The 15436-nt window shown below is 51.9% G+C and overlaps 1 protein-coding gene across 1 annotated transcript; it reads right to left on the reverse strand.

Moving 5' to 3' along the window:
- Positions 1-1285: 1285 nt before the first annotated feature.
- Positions 1286-13218, reverse strand: ARHGAP40 (Rho GTPase activating protein 40). Its single transcript, XM_032592760.1, is given in 16 exon segments — positions 1286-1359; positions 1362-1403; positions 1406-1454; positions 2147-2247; positions 2250-2298; positions 2967-3119; positions 4950-5038; positions 5513-5523; positions 6430-6732; positions 8140-8228; positions 8850-8905; positions 9027-9181; positions 9283-9301; positions 9480-9551; positions 9891-10109; positions 13125-13218. Coding segments are annotated over 16 exon segments (1575 nt in total).
- Between the last annotated feature and the right edge of the window lie 2218 nt (positions 13219-15436).

Consider the following 15436-nt stretch of genomic DNA (forward strand, 5'->3'; position numbering starts at 1 on the left):
GTGGGAGATGAGACCTAAGGACCCTCCTGAGAGAGGGGTGCGTGGGTGACTCAGTCGGTGGGCATCGGACTCTTGATATTGGCTCAGGTCGTGATCTCGCGGTTGTGAGATGGGGCCCCGCGTCCAACTCCACGCTGATGGCACAGAGCCTGCTGGGGATTCTCTCTCTCTCTCTCTGCTCCTCCCCCACTTGTGCATGCACACACACACGCGCGTGTGCACGCTCTCTCTCAAAATAAATAAATAAACAGTAAAAAAGAAAAAGAGCCTTCCAAGAGGTAGAGCCCATGCAGGAGCCCAGGGCCCAAAGGCAGGGAAGAGACAGTTGGACAAGCACTCGGGCGGCCAGCCGTGGGTCCCCCTGTCACAAGAGCATCGGGATGGAGCCTGTGAGGAAGTTGGGACAGTGGGTGACAGACAGGGATAGGAGTCTGCCGTGAGCGGCAAATTCTGAGTCAAGGTGGATGATGGATATTGTGTAATTACATATGATACTAAAATTATCATATAATTATTATATAATGATCATATTATAATGATGGACATCCTGAGTTCAATTCCAGAGTCTGTCCCCAGTTTGCTGTGTGGCCCTGGGCAAGTCCCTTTCCCTCTCTGATCCATAGTTTTCCCATCCACACAAGGAGGAAGTGGACTAGACACTTGCTAAGGACTGGCAATCCAAGAGTCCTTTATGCCAACTCCATCATTGACACTCCTGAGAGCTCAAGCTGTTTCTTGCATCCTGGAACAACAGTTGCGTATCAGCCCCACATTCAGCTTCCTCAGGACCTTTGCACATGCAGTTTTCTGTGCCTGGAAGCCCTACCTCCGTCCTCAAACGATACTAACGATACCAGGCTCTTTGTTTTGCATTCACATTGCTCCTTGTATGCCTTGTAAGACCTAATACCATTTGTAACTTGATATTTACTTTGTGGCTTTTGGCTCCTGTCTCTGTCTTCCACAGGACCGTGAGCTTGTAAGTCCAGGGCCTCTGTCCTTTTCATTGCGATTCTAGCATTCCACATGGCACCTGACCTATAGTGGACATTCATTAAATATCTGTTAAATGAATGAATGAATGAATGAATGGTGGCTATTATCATTATTATTGGGAGCCAAGAAGCTCTCTAAAAAGGTTGCAGAACCCAGTTCTGACCACCCCAGAAAGGGAAAAGCCAATGGCATGAGCGACTGGCGTCCGTGGCCTTCAGTTCTGAGGGGCTGACCTCTCTTTGCATCTTCCCCCTGCAGGGGAAAGTCTCCTGTCTCAAGGAAGTGACCCTTATCGAGGAAGGAGGCTGTCTGTGTTCTTATTGCCTTCTTGACCCTGTGAACCAGGACTGAGGCGCTCTGTGACTGCCTGAGGATATGGGCTACTTTGGTGCTGGAGGTCAGAGCCCCAGGGGATCTGCGATAGGCCGGGTCACCTGGACCTTTGCCACTTTGGGAGTCTGCAGAGAAAAAAGATCCATCCACAGAGGCACACACATGCATGCCTGGAATTCAAATTTGTGAGCACAAACACACATACCCGTGCCCTTGCACGAACACCCACGCTAGAAACACAAGATGCACACATACACATGCACGCCAGCGGTGTGCGCACAGAGCATGTCATGTTCACATACGTGATGTCCCCAAAGCGTGCATACACAAACAGGCACGGAAACATTCGTGTGCACATGCCTTTGTTCTCGTACACGCAACAGGAGTGCATGTAATGCATCGACAGACACAAGCGTGTAGGTTTATATAAACGCACCTCATGCACAACGGGACACTGGTCCATTTCTCTGTTCAGGACTTGAATACGGAACCTTGCTCAGGACTCCTCCCAGGAGCACTGGATATTCTCGGAAGGCCTTTCTTTTCTACCACTCCTCTCCTCACCCCAATCACCCCACAGTTCACCAAGCAACCCCCACTTCCCTAACCCTCGGTCAGGCACACAAAAGGCTGCCCGAACGTGGGGCAGGGGAGAGCGCTGCTGGAAGTCCCCACAGCGCGCCAGTATCCTCCTTGTTCAGCCAGGCCTCTCCTCCCGGGTTTCCAGAGACATCACCTCCTCTTTCGCTCCGACGGGGCCGGCGCGCCCCCTGGTGGCCGAAACAGCAGCGCCGGTCCCGGCAGCCAGGTTGTGAGCGGCGCTTGTCCCCGTGGCGTGGGGGACACTCACCTGGTCCCTCTCTGCGTGTAATCTTCGCGGCCAGGTCTCGAGGCCCCCGTCGCAGAGCTGGGGGCGCGGCCACTGCTGTTATTCAGTTCTCGCACCTGAGAGACCAAGAAAGAGGCGACCTGGCCGGAAAGAATCACGGCTTAGCAGGAGACAGGCAGAGCCCGCGAGGGTCACCGTGGCCTCTTCCCCGTCCCAGCACCGCACACAGGGTAATACTTATTTGTTGAACTTGGGGCTGCAGCCCTGATTTGGTACTGTGTGCGTGTGTGTGTGTGTGTGTGTGTGTGGAGGAGCATTTAGCCCCTAGAGGGAGCCAGGGAGCAGGGGACCCAGAGTTAGAGCCCACCTTCAGGCTTAGTGGACAGTGGTTTCAGAGGCTGGAGGTGTGTGTTTCGTCACACACACACATGCACACACACAATATAGTCATGAATACACATACACGCACCCGATACACGCCGTACACACATGCACACCTGCACGTGTAGGCACATGTGCACACACTCATGCACATGTGCATGCAGCATACACACAGGCAACCTGCACGTGGACACACGCACATGCACACTCCTGCAAATGCACACATGCACACCTGCAAACACTACACACACACACGCACGCACATGGCACTCACCAGACACATGCACACACACGCACGTGTACCCTCACACACACAGCTCCTCCCCCATCGGCGTCAGATCACAGGGACCAGGTTGTCCTCCCCCCATGCCCCCTGTCCAACCAAGGCCACTGACATCAAATGCTCTTCTCCTCAAAGGCAAAGGGCTGGGGCATCCTCACGGGGCAGCGCGGCGGAAGCCGGGAGGTGCTCGGCAGGGACCAGAGGCGCTGGCAGCTCCCGGAGGAACCTCTTGAGCAACTTGGACGCGTCGTAGCGGGGACACTCGTCCCCGCTGAAAAGGCCAGCGTACAGGGGCCCCTGGGGGGGGCTCAGTCGGTTAAGCATCCGACTCTCTCGGTTTCAGCTTGGGTCATGGCCTCGTGGTTTCATGAGTTCCAGCCCCGCACGGGGCTCTGCTCCGGCAGTGCGGAGGCTGCTTGGGATTTTCTCTCTCTCCCTCTCTCTCTGCCCCTCCCCTACTCACCCTGTCTCTGTCTCTGTCAAAATAAATAAATAAACTTAAAAAAAAATTTTTTTAAAGCCAGTGTGGAAATCTCTCTCCAGCCTTTGCCCCCTTCCCAGGAGGAAGGAGAGGCACCGATGAGCAGTTGGCCCAAGGCTCCAGTAACACTTGCTCTACCCCTCCTCTGGGCCTCAGTTTCCTCATCTGCAAAGTAATAGCACCCACCTATGAGGGCTGAGTCATTCTTTTATTTTCCTGTAATAATTATTTAAAAAAATTTTTTTTAACGTTTATTTATTTTTGAGACAGGGAGAGACAGAGCATGAACAGGGGAGGGTCAGAGAGAGGGAGACACAGAATATGAAGCAGGCTCCAGGTTCTGAGCTGTCAGCCCAGAGCCCGACGCGGGGCTAGAACTCACGGACCGCGAGATCATGACCTGAGCGGAAGTCGGCCGCCTAATCGACAGAGCCACCCAGGCGCCCCTGTAATAATTATTTTAATGAAGTATTGGAAATAGTTTTAAACGTCTGATCAGTAGGACTATGCACAAATGTGGGAATATGCCGCACTTTACAGAAAAATAAAGCTAAGCCTTTAAATGTACGAAAACTTGAGGCATAGATCCCTTCCGAAAGTTTCTCTTTTAACACACACCTCATTCATAGCATTTTACATGACAACCGGCTGAAGCAAAAAACGCGGCCACTTTAACGTTTAGTATAGTCTAGAACGTGGCCATAACAGTCTTCGCGGATTAAACGGTCTAATTGGGTAAATCACATGGCACAGGGTTTCGCTCAATACCCGTCGGCAGGCTGCCTCCAGGGCCCGCAGCCTCCCCAGCCTGCCATGCTGCGCTGTCTCCTTGCTTTCACCCTTCTAGAATGCCCTCACCCAAACACAGAACGCTAACAAGCTGGGAACTGCATTCTCTCCTGGCTCAAGGGGAGAGATGCAGCCTGGATGACGTGGGGGAAGCCAGACCATTACCTTGACCCTGAGAATGCCTTCGTGTCCAGCCCTCTCTCTGTTTTCTTCTTAAAGTTTATTTATTTATTTGGGGGGGGGCGGGGAGAGGAAGAAAGAGGACCCTAAGCAGGCTCCACATTGTCAGCACAGAGCCCGACACGGGGCAGAGCCCGACACGGGGTTCGAACCCATGAACGGAACCGTGAGATCATGACCTGAGCCTAAACCAGGAGTCGGACGCTTAACCAACTGAGCCATGCAGGTGCCCCAGTCCTCTCTTTTCCAGAACAGGACAGCAGCTATGAGAGAAGGAAGCCAACGTTTCAACCAGCACCTTGCAAAGTAGGATTCAAAGGGGTGTCTTTGTCTCCCGCGAAAACCGGGAAGGAGAGAGAGCTAGGAGTAGGACAATGGCCTTCTTGGCTGCTTCCAGGGCCCACTGGTGCTCTGAGGGCTTTATATCCCTTTTTCTCATTTAGCCCTTAACAAAAAGGGGATACTGTTACGATAAACTCACTTCACAGATACTGACAGAGGTCCAAAAATTCACCCCCAGTCTCCGAGCTAGCAAGTGTCAGAGCCAGAATTTGAAACCAGGATTCCCTATTCTAAGGTCCACGCTCTTACCACCCCCCCAGACTAGACATCTCCCAACAGTGGCCCCAGATGCAGCCTCTCATGCGCTAAACGAGCCTAAGTTGGGGACAACTTACGGCCTGAAGGATCAGCGGGCCCGGGGTGCTGGGGAGGGCTTTGCAGTCAGCTTCCAGCAGGGAGTCGAGGGGCACACCTCGGCGTGTTTCTGTGGGACGTCAAGAGCCGAAGGGGCATTTCACATCCTGGAATGACGTTTGGGCTCCAACCTGCAAGATCTGGGCGACTGGAGCCGGACTTCTTTCCCTGCGTGAGGACCGAGCTCTCTGGAGAATGGTTGAGCTCAAACCTCACATCTCTCGAGCAGAACCCTTGGTCTCGGCAGTGATGAAAACATTAGCTGCATCACAGATCAAAAAAATCTGAGCTGATAAAGAGGCGTTGAAAGGAAAACGTGCTGCTGCCCCAGGGAGCGTTGGGTAAGGTGTGTACCAGTGGTCTGGGGTGGAGGGTTTAGCCCTGCAGGCAGGGGCCAAGTTCCCAAGACCTATTCCCAGGTCTTCTTCATTCTGTCTTGCAGTCTTCCGGGGCAAGCTCTTCCTTCCAAATCTACTCGACCCTCCTTCTCTCTTCAACTGTCTACCCCTCTGCAAACCCCCTACCCCTGGTCTGTCTTACCCACCATCTTCTTGTCTTTAAAGAAACAAACAAAAAATCACAATGTATCATGTTGACAATGATGCAGTGAAATGAACACTCTCTGAACCAACGGACCACTGAAGGGTAACTAACACCAAGAACTTAGTAGGTAAGTTCCAGATAATCTAAGACACATTCAAAGTTTCATGTAGAAGAATTGAGATCGTGGTTTTTGATAAGAGAAACAAGGAAATAATAAGCGTCCAGTAATAAGGAAATGGTTAAATAAGTTAGAATATATCCCTAAGGAGGAAAATAACTACCCTGAGTAAACACCATGTTTTCAAAGAATGTTCTGGATAGTTGTGATAAATAATAACATTGTTCCCAGTTCGTTCCGCCTCCTTGTATCCACACCCTTTGCCATATGAATTTGGAACTCTTCCCATTAAAGAAACAGAAGATACTTCGCCATTCCTTCGCTAGTCAACCAGGTGATAGCTTGGACCAACGGACCAATGATCCCCATGATGCAGGCAGAGATTTAAAATGCTTTGTGTGACAGGGTTCGCTCTCCTTTGCTTCTGCCACTGACGCCATAAGGACAGGCCTCAGATGGCCTGCTGGGCCCAGAAGGATGAGAGACATTAGAAGCAGACCCAGACCCCAATAGCTTGAGTCAAAGCCAGCCAAGATCAGCCAGCCAACCCCCAGTTCACTCAAAAACATGCAAACGAAAGTAACTAATTGTTTTAAGTCGTGAGTTTGGGTTGTTTGTGATGATGCATTATTGTGGCAATAATTGAATGATGCACTGGGAAATGTCCATAATTCTATATTTAGTGAAAAAAAGATACACACACACACACAGAGGAAGATGATGCACTGAAAGTTAAAAACACTTATATCTGAATTATATTTTTCCTTATTGTGTTTTGCTCTACTTTCCAAATTTCCTACAATGAGTAGGGATTGTTTTCATGTGCAAAAATACACGTATATGTATATAAATAACAGAAAGAAATACGGCAGCTAAGTATGTGTTCGTGGAAGATTCTCCACACAGCTCCCTCGATGAGAGTTTCTGAAGCACCAGGACCACAGACCTGTGCCTCCTGCTTCCCGGTCTTACTCCTCTTCAGGACCAAGCCAAGGAGGGCGCCAGGCGCAGTGGTGGGGTTAGAGGCCAGAGCAGAGATCTCCCACATGTCCTGTAGAGACAAGTCTCCTATCCCCAAATCTGCCTTTGGGGATCCTAAACTCCTAGGGAGGGGAGTGAAGACAATGGCTCAGGTCAGGTGCTTTGACTTGTGTTGAGGCTTTCCCACCCCCCGCAAGAGGTTATGAGGAGGAGAGAGCAGGGGCTCAGGATTCCATCCCAGGTTCAAGTTCAAACTCTATCGCTGACTGACTGGATCACATTCTGAGCCTCTAAATCCCCATCTCCGATCGTGACATAGTGCCCGACTCATAGGGTTTTGTAAAATGGCCTAAGGGGTATAAAGTGCTTAGGGTCCAACCTAAGCGAGGCCCCAATAAATGGAAGCTGTTTTCATGACTTGTATTCCAACAGGAAGGGCTGAAGGGGAGGGAACACCCCACGGACCTCTTATCATTGCTTCTATTCTGGTCCTTTGTCGCTCTCCCTCGCCCCATCTGTCTTTACCCTTAGCAGTGCCACCCACAGCTACAACGCTCCTCCTGGGATTACTCTGAGTAATGATGGAATAGTAATTGGAAAATAAATTGTGCTCGGCCCCGCCATCTAGAGGCCACAGTGGGGTTCTGCAGGCAGCCCCAGGGCCTTCCTGCCGCCAGAGATGAAAAACGGGAGGGAGAGGGACTGAGGGGTTTGTTTTGTTTCGCCTGGCCTGGATGAGTCCACCAGGTGATTCCCCAGTGACCCAGTCGAGGGCTCTAAGAAGGGACAGGAAGCATGCTGAGGTGGTACGTAATAATGTTATGGCTGTCCTACAGCTTAGGGCTTGCAGCCTAGGCTGTGGAATCACACCTTCTCGGCTCAAAGTCTGACGGTCCCTGTGAGTTTGGGTAAACCATTTTACCTCTCTGTGTGTCACGGGTCTCACTTGTAAAGTGGGGCTAATGACAGTATCTGCTTCACAGAACTTGGGGAGATTAAATTAGATACAGCATATACAACACAGTACCTAACACACAGTGAGTGGTCAACAATTGTTAACGATTACTATTTTTTACTGATTCAGGGAATTACTGCCAGCATAGGAGAATGAAGTGAAATCGTGCATGCGAAGTACTCGGCATAAAGCCTCGTCCATCATAAAAGTCAACGAGTGGTATCTTTAGATCATTGAACATTATCGTTCCCAGTTTAATGGGGGCAATCCAATGATCAAGTCTAGAAGGTAAGACAATGTTGAGCATTAATTGTCCCTGAGGCTTCAGAAGTTGAAAGGCATTACTTAAAACTTTTGCCTGAGGCACTGTGCTTACGCAAGATATTTTCCCCGGGGAGAAACTGGGTAAAGAGTCCACGGGAACTCTGTACTAATTTTGCAACTTGTTGTGAGTCTAAAAGTATCTCAAAATGAAAAGGAAACCTTCTATTTGAGTGAATGAAAGTGTTTTCACGGTGGAGTAGGGGTTCCTGTGGGAGGGAGCGTACTTCCTACACAGTGGGGAGTAACGGGCGTCCGGGGAAGGCTGGGGGCTGGGGGGTCCATTCGGACCTCAGGATCCGTCAGCTCTGTCATCTCGCTCTGGGCTTCCCGGCCCCTTTCCTGCCGGTGAAGTTGGGGTGTGGTGACAGCACCCACCTTCCAGGGTGAGGTAAGGAAACGAGCCAGTGCATGGGAAGCTTCTGGAACAAGGCCCAGGGCCGGCTACCCGGGGTTACCTATCCAACCACATCAAGGTATGGTCCGTGGAGAACCTTTTCCTTTTAGTAACAGCAGGACCTGGGAAACCTCCACATGATGAGAGGGGTCAGAATAGTGGCTTCCCTGCGGGGGGGGGGGGAACAGGGATCGAGTGGGGAGGCACGGGGGAGCCTTCAGGGGTAGATCTGGATCTGGCGGGAGTTACCCAGTGCACACATCAAGCTGTGCACGGTAAATATGGGCGCACCTTACCATGCACTTTATTTCGGTCTTAAAAACCTAAATATAAACGATTACATTCTCATTTGGAAGGAAATGTGCTGAGGCAGTTGAGCCTTTTGGAAATAAAACAAAGGAAAGCAGAAGTTGGGTCTCTTTCTTTCACACCAGACACCGAAACTCATTCAAAAAAGAACCAGAAAAACACGTGCAGGTAGGTGGACAGTGACCAGTTTGCTGGACGAAGGAGGACTTTCTAAGCATAAAGACAAAGAACGTAAGTGGACATGAAGAAGAACATACGTGCCCGTAGCTCCCTGCTCCCCGGTTCCCGACGCGGGCAGTTACTGGGTAGGTAGCTGAGGAATCAACAACGGAGCGCTGGGTGCCCGGCAGCACGGAGGGGTGAGGAGGGCGAGGCGGGGTGTGCTGGTGCCCAAGGATGGGTCCCGCCACCAGCCCTCTGGGCAGTGTGCTCACCGGCAGGGAACACTTTGAGCAGGTGCCTCCGGGGAGGGGGTGGGGGGTGGCGGGGCCTCTGCAGGAGCCAAACAGCCTGTCCCGAGCAGGCAGCGTCCACGTGGAAGGCTTCCTCCCTCCTCCCCTCCCTGCCTGCCTCCGCCCAGATTCTGCGGCTGGAAACAGAACAGAGAGGCAGTCAGGACCGGCCACCTCCCCATCGATTCCCAGCCCAGAGCTCTAGGAAGCGATTTCCCGTGCAAGGGCACGGGCTCACTAAACCCAGCAGCAACTGTCTAAGATCGGGGGCTGAGGTCATGACTCCAGGAAGCAAGCTCTTAGGCTGCGGATTCAGGCCTTTACCCAAGCACCTGCCGGAAGAGTGAAATGCTCAGGGGTGTGAACCTTCTCTTCACAGAGCAGCCCGTGGCGTAGCTGGAGAATGCCCACGCCTGGAGAATGCGGGCCACTTACCCGGAGGAGACTTAGAAGCCCCGGAACTGAGCTGGGTCTGTTTCCTAACCGAGTCCCCATCCTCTGAAAACACTTCCTCTGCGAGTTACAGATGGCTCCCAGTTAGCCCCGCGGGCAGCCGATGACACACGGCCCCGGGACTTAGGAGCCAGTCCCAACCCCTTCACAGGTGCAGCAGCTGAGGTGCCGAAATCTTGCCCAAGATCCCATAGCCACTAAAGACCTGCATGGAAAGTGGGAACATAGTGGCCTGCAGGTGCACAGGCAAGCATTCCCACTGTACACACACACACACACACACACACACACCCCAACACAGCCCTGCAACAGAATCACTGTCGCACTTAGGATGTGGTGGCCTCGCAGAGGCCCCGGGCAGACACGTCCTGCAGTAACTCTTATGCTACTCACTCACCGTTGAACTGAAGCCCCCAAAGATGTCCCTGACACCTCCGGCAGGTGCTTCGTGCCGTCTTTGGGTTGAGCGGGTGTAGACGTCCAGCCGGCGCACAGCAGCCCTCTGGGTCTGCGTCAGGGTGGACAGGAGCCCCTGGTGGTCACCTTCCAAGCCCTGGCCTCCAAGGAGGCCTGGCAGGCCCGTATCCTGCAGCCACGGTGATCCGACTTCTCCTTCGGCCGACAGTGAACACCGAGATGAACACACCCAGCTACACGCTCAACCACGGGCAGTAACCGAAGCCTCATATAAAATCACTTACCCACGTGGACACAAGGGACATCCACATATCTGATCATGAGACCCCCTAACACCAACTACGCTTTTCAATGGGGAAATCTAGCAAGACACCTGAGAATACGGGGGACACCAATGGGATGAACCACTGTCTAGATTTAAGCCTGTACCACTGCAACCCCTGGGGAACAGAGCAGGCTGAGGCGGCCCCTGGTATCTTCTGGTTCTGGAATGCAGCAATGAATTCACTCCTCCCAGATCTGGCGGAGACCCCCGCAGAATCACGTGGGCCCAGCCGTGTCGAGCGTGGGCGAGCTGTCGGTGTCCCCTTGGAAAGTCCCTCTCTAGGCAAGATCTTATTTATGATGGAATAGATCGCCCCACCAGGCTTCACTGTGGTCCCAACAGCAAAACCAGCCATCCCAATCGTGGGGACATGTTGAGACCGCAGGTTCCTGCGTCCCGCCTCCAGAGATTCCACCCAGGAGTTGGAACATCTGCCCTTGGGACAGCCTCCCCAGGTTACTCTAAGGCAGTAGGGCCTTCAGATCACAGCCGGGAAATAAGGAAACGTCGGCCTGGTGCGTTCCTTCCTCATTGTGGCGCACAGCCAAGAGCTCAAGGAAGAAGTGGCACACACGTGTGTGAGCAGACCTACGGGTGTGTGCAGGGTTGTGCCCAGCGTTAACCAAGTTAGTCAACCAGGCCCTGGTGGCTCACAAAACCCAAGATTGCTTTTTTTTTAAATTTTTTTTTTTAACGTTTATTTATTTTTGAGACAGAGAGAGACAGAGCATGAACGGGGGAGGGGCAGAGAGAGAGGGAGACACAGAACCGGAAGCAGGCTCCAGGCTCTGAGCCATCAGCCCAGAGCCCGACGCGGGGCTCAAACTCACGAACCGTGAGATCATGACCTGAGCTGAAGTCGGACGCTTCACCGACTGAGCCACCCAGGCGCCCCTCAGTCAAATCTATTCTTTAAAAAAGTCAATACCCGGGGCGCCTGGGTGGCTCAGTCGGTTAAGTGTCCGACTCTTGGGTCTTGATCTCGTAGTCCTGAGTTCAAGCCCCGCATTGGGCTTCCCTGCGGGTATGGAGCCTATTTCAAAAAAAGCCAAAACAACAACAAAACATCAAAAAAGTCGATGTCCCACCCATTAGAAGGAGCATCCACCACCACTCGCCAGAAGCAGAAGTTAGAGAGAAACGGTGACTATATTCACATTCTTGGCCCGGGCCGCTCAGAGGCTCCTGCTGCCTTGCGGGTCTAAAATAGCTCCTGTTTTTATTTAGTTGTTCACACAGATTTCTCCTTTATCCACCCTGGCCCCAGTCTTTCTGTTTTGTTTGAAATGAGATTGCTGGCCAGGTCATGGTGGCAGGTTGGTTTCCTGCAGTGGGGGCATCTCCCACTTCTTCCAGCCCCCGTGTGTGCTCTGCGCTTGAGATGCCACGGCAGACCCTCAGGCCTCTCCCCAAGGGGGGATCAGTGTGTCCCATACAGCCACATGTTTTGGAAACCGGGGGCTGAAATATGTGCCAAACCAAGGAGGTTTCCATGTGGATGCTCTTTCAATGACCTCATCCACTGAACCAATAAGGACAGAGTATGAGAATGTGCTTGGCACTGAGGATGCAGCGGTGAAAATGACGGACAATGTCTGTGGCTTTGTGGAGCTTCTGTTGTAGGTATAACTGCCTCGCTGAGCCCTGTTAACCTCCAGAGCAGTTAGACATCATCATCATCACCATCATCACATCATCAATCATCACCATCATCATCATCCATCAGATCAGAAGAAGCAGCAGCACAGCAGCACAATAAGCAGCACAGAGCAGCAGAACACGCAGGACCAGCAGAGCCAGCAGCAGCAGCACCAGCAGACAGCAGCAGCACAACCAGAAGCAGCAGCACCAGCAAGAAGCACCATCACCAGCAGCAGCACAAGCACCAGCAGCACAGCAACAAGCAGCAGCAGAAAGAACCAGCAGCAGCAGCAGCGACACCAGCACCAGGCAGCAGCACCAGCAGCAGAAGCACCAGCAGCACACCAGCACCAGCAGCAGCAGCAGGCAGCACCAGCAGCACACCAGCAGCAGCAGCGCAGCACCAGCAGCACCAGCACCACACCACCAGCACCAGCAGCATCACCAAGCAGCACCAGCGCAGCATCAGCAGCATCAGCACCAGCACCAGCAGCACCAGCACCAGCATCATCACCATCACCATAGCAGCAACTAGCAGCATCATCACCAGCAGCCATCAGCCAGCCATGCAGCCATCACCATCATCATCTATCACCATCTCCATCATCCAACACCATCAGTCAGCACCATGCACCAATCATCACACATCACCTAGCATTGCATCATCATCACCATCACCAATCATCAGCACAATCAATCATCATCATCACCATAATCATCATCATCACCATCATTACCATCATCCACCTTCATAATGACAGTGACTGCTGCTCTACACCTGCTAAATTGGGGTGCTTATGTCGTAAGAGATACACAGGGCCCCGTGGTTGTCTGTCACTCTGAGTTGAGAGATGTGGAGACATCCAAATTTTTGAGCAGAGTACTTAGAATTGCATTCGGAATGTTAGCTCCACCAGGGGACAGACTTTCATTTGTGTTCACTGTGTATCCCCAGTGCCCTAAAACAGTACCTGGCATGTAATAAGCACTCATCAATATTGCTAACTGACTTAATCTAAGGAGGGCATAATCTAATTTACATTATAAAAAGACCATTTTGACCATTGGGTGGAAGAGATGGAGACAGGACAGCTGGGATCAAGGGTGGGGCAGGGAAATCGGTGAAGAAGATACTGCACCAGTCCAGATGTGAGGGAGGGCCCCTTCCTTTTCCGGTTCCTGACTGGCCCCTGCCACATCTCCCCTTGTCGGAGGGCCCCTCTGGCAGCCAGCAGGCTCCTCACCCTGTGGGAGCAGGTCTATGCCCCCGCTGCCATCCTCTTCCTGCAGCCCAACCTTCTGTTGGATCCACTCTACCTGCATCCAAAAGCCATCCATGGACAAGCTCTCCAGAAAACAAACAACCAACCAACCAGAAAAGAAAAGAAGATGGTGTGCATTCATCCAGCCACAGAAATTGATTCAAGGAAGGTAACACGCAGGACTCTTGCTGGGAGTTCTGGGATAGGAGCATCCGCTCTTGACATGGAGGCAAAGCGAGTGGCCTCAAGGAACTGGCGGGCACACAGTGGGGATCCAGGCTTAGAACAAAGGGGATCCCACACTCAGCAATAAATAGAAAATTAAAAAAAAAATTTTAATGTTTATTTATTTTTGAGAGAGAGAGAAAGAGCATGAGCAGGGGAGGAGCAGAGAGAGAGGGAGGCACAGAATCTGAAACAGGTTCCAGGCTCTGAGCTGTCAGCACAGAGCCCGACGTGGGGCTCGAACTCACAAACCGTGAGATTGTGACCTGAGCCGAAGCCGGACGCTCAACCGACTGAGCCACCCAGGCGCCCCAATAAATAGAAAAATTTAAAACTGGGTCTGTTGCCACAGAGCAGCTTGAGTCACAAGAGGGTCACTTACACAGCACATTTCACTTGAAAGATCCTCACTGGGGAGGTAGCATGGTTTTTAATCCGTCCCCTTTGACAGAGGCTTGGGTTCTTTCCACCTGTCAGTATCACAAGTAACACGACGAAAGCATCATATTTATTATCGTGTTCCCTTGAGCGGAGGAAACAATAAAACAGAGTGCTAGAAGTGGGTTTGCCGAATCAAAAGGTTTGCCAAATTGTGACACTTCTTGCCGAATTGCCTTCCGAAAGGGATCGTTCTACTGGATTTGTTTGTTGTTACTACAGCCCAGAATAGGGTGCTGATTTTGTTCCTTCTGCCTCCCTGGCCTCCCTCTTGTGGGGTCCGCTGCCCTGGAGCCCCTGAGGCGGTGCCTCACCCACAACTTGAGATCCCACCCATCAACGTCCCCCCAACTTAGCGTCACCGATGCTTAGAAGGGCCTCCTGCTTGGTTTAATCATCATCCTGAAATTCTTAATAACGTTTGAACAAGGGCCTCTGTGTTTGTTTGGCCCATGGCCCGTCCTAACCCACAGGCCCTGGCCCTAACCCACAGGACACTTGGGGCCTTTCTCCCAAGTGTCCTGCCCCCACACTGAGCGCGACTCCAAGCGATACACATTGGCATCCCAAAATATACTCAAAGGTGCTAAAGCAGAGGCAGCTCAAGTCCGCCAGGGCCCAAAGGAAGAGGCAGGGCACCAGCTCTCCCCGGGGAACGGCTTGGCCATCTTCACTGAGCAGCAGCTTAACTGGAGACCGATTCCCAGTTAATTATAAAATTGGCTGTTCCGCTCTATTTATGCTTTTTGAGAAAGCTGCTAGTCAGCGCACCTCCCGCGAATCTGTTTGGTCCCCCATGCTGGCACACAGTTTGGTTTCTGTAGCTGTTTTGCGATTCGCTTGAAAATTACCAGCATCTGTGTGTTTTCGTGACAATCTGGAAACTGCTGTGGCTAAACCCAAACAGGAGTCAACTGCGTCCCCACCCTGACAGCTTAGCAGCAAGGGAGAGGCATCATTCCTTTGGGTGGACTTTCTAGGGAGGTCAGGCAGGGGCACAGGATGGAAGAGACACGAAACAAAATCCCGACAGTTCTAAAGGTGTCCTTGTCCCGAGACGACGGCGCGCAGCGTGGCAACCAGTCTTCCGCAGGACAATGGGCGCCCAGCGCATCCACAAAATTCGTTCCGAGCTTCACAAATACAGACGGCTTTCTTGGTTTCGTTGTCAGCATCTCACTGATGTATAGCGTAGGCGGAAAAGCACAATTGATTGTCTCTCGTTGTAATTTTGTTTTTAAGGCATTTCCCGAGCATTGGCTATACAACCACTAAGCAATAGCTAACCATTTCTGTAAGTTTAGAAGTTAAGAACTTTGGCTCAAGTGTCAGACGGGTCTGATTCTGACTCCTAGATCTGTCATTTTTTTTAAAAGTTTTTAATTTTTTTTTTTTTTTTTTTTTTTTTGAGAGAGAGACAGAGTGTGAGCGGGGGAGGGGCAGGGAGAGAGGGAGACACAGAATCGGAAGCAGGCTCCAGGCTCCGAGCTGTTGGCACAGAGCCCGACGTGGGGCTCGAACCCATGAACCAGGAGATCGTGACCTGAGCTGAAGTTGGATGTTCAACCGACTAAGCCACCCAGGCGCCCCTGGATCTGTCATTTTTAGTGGAGTGACCTTGGGGAGCCTGT

This window comes from Lynx canadensis, chromosome A3 (genome assembly GCF_007474595.2).
Source record: "Lynx canadensis isolate LIC74 chromosome A3, mLynCan4.pri.v2, whole genome shotgun sequence".
NCBI classification, from domain to species: domain Eukaryota; kingdom Metazoa; phylum Chordata; class Mammalia; order Carnivora; family Felidae; genus Lynx; species Lynx canadensis.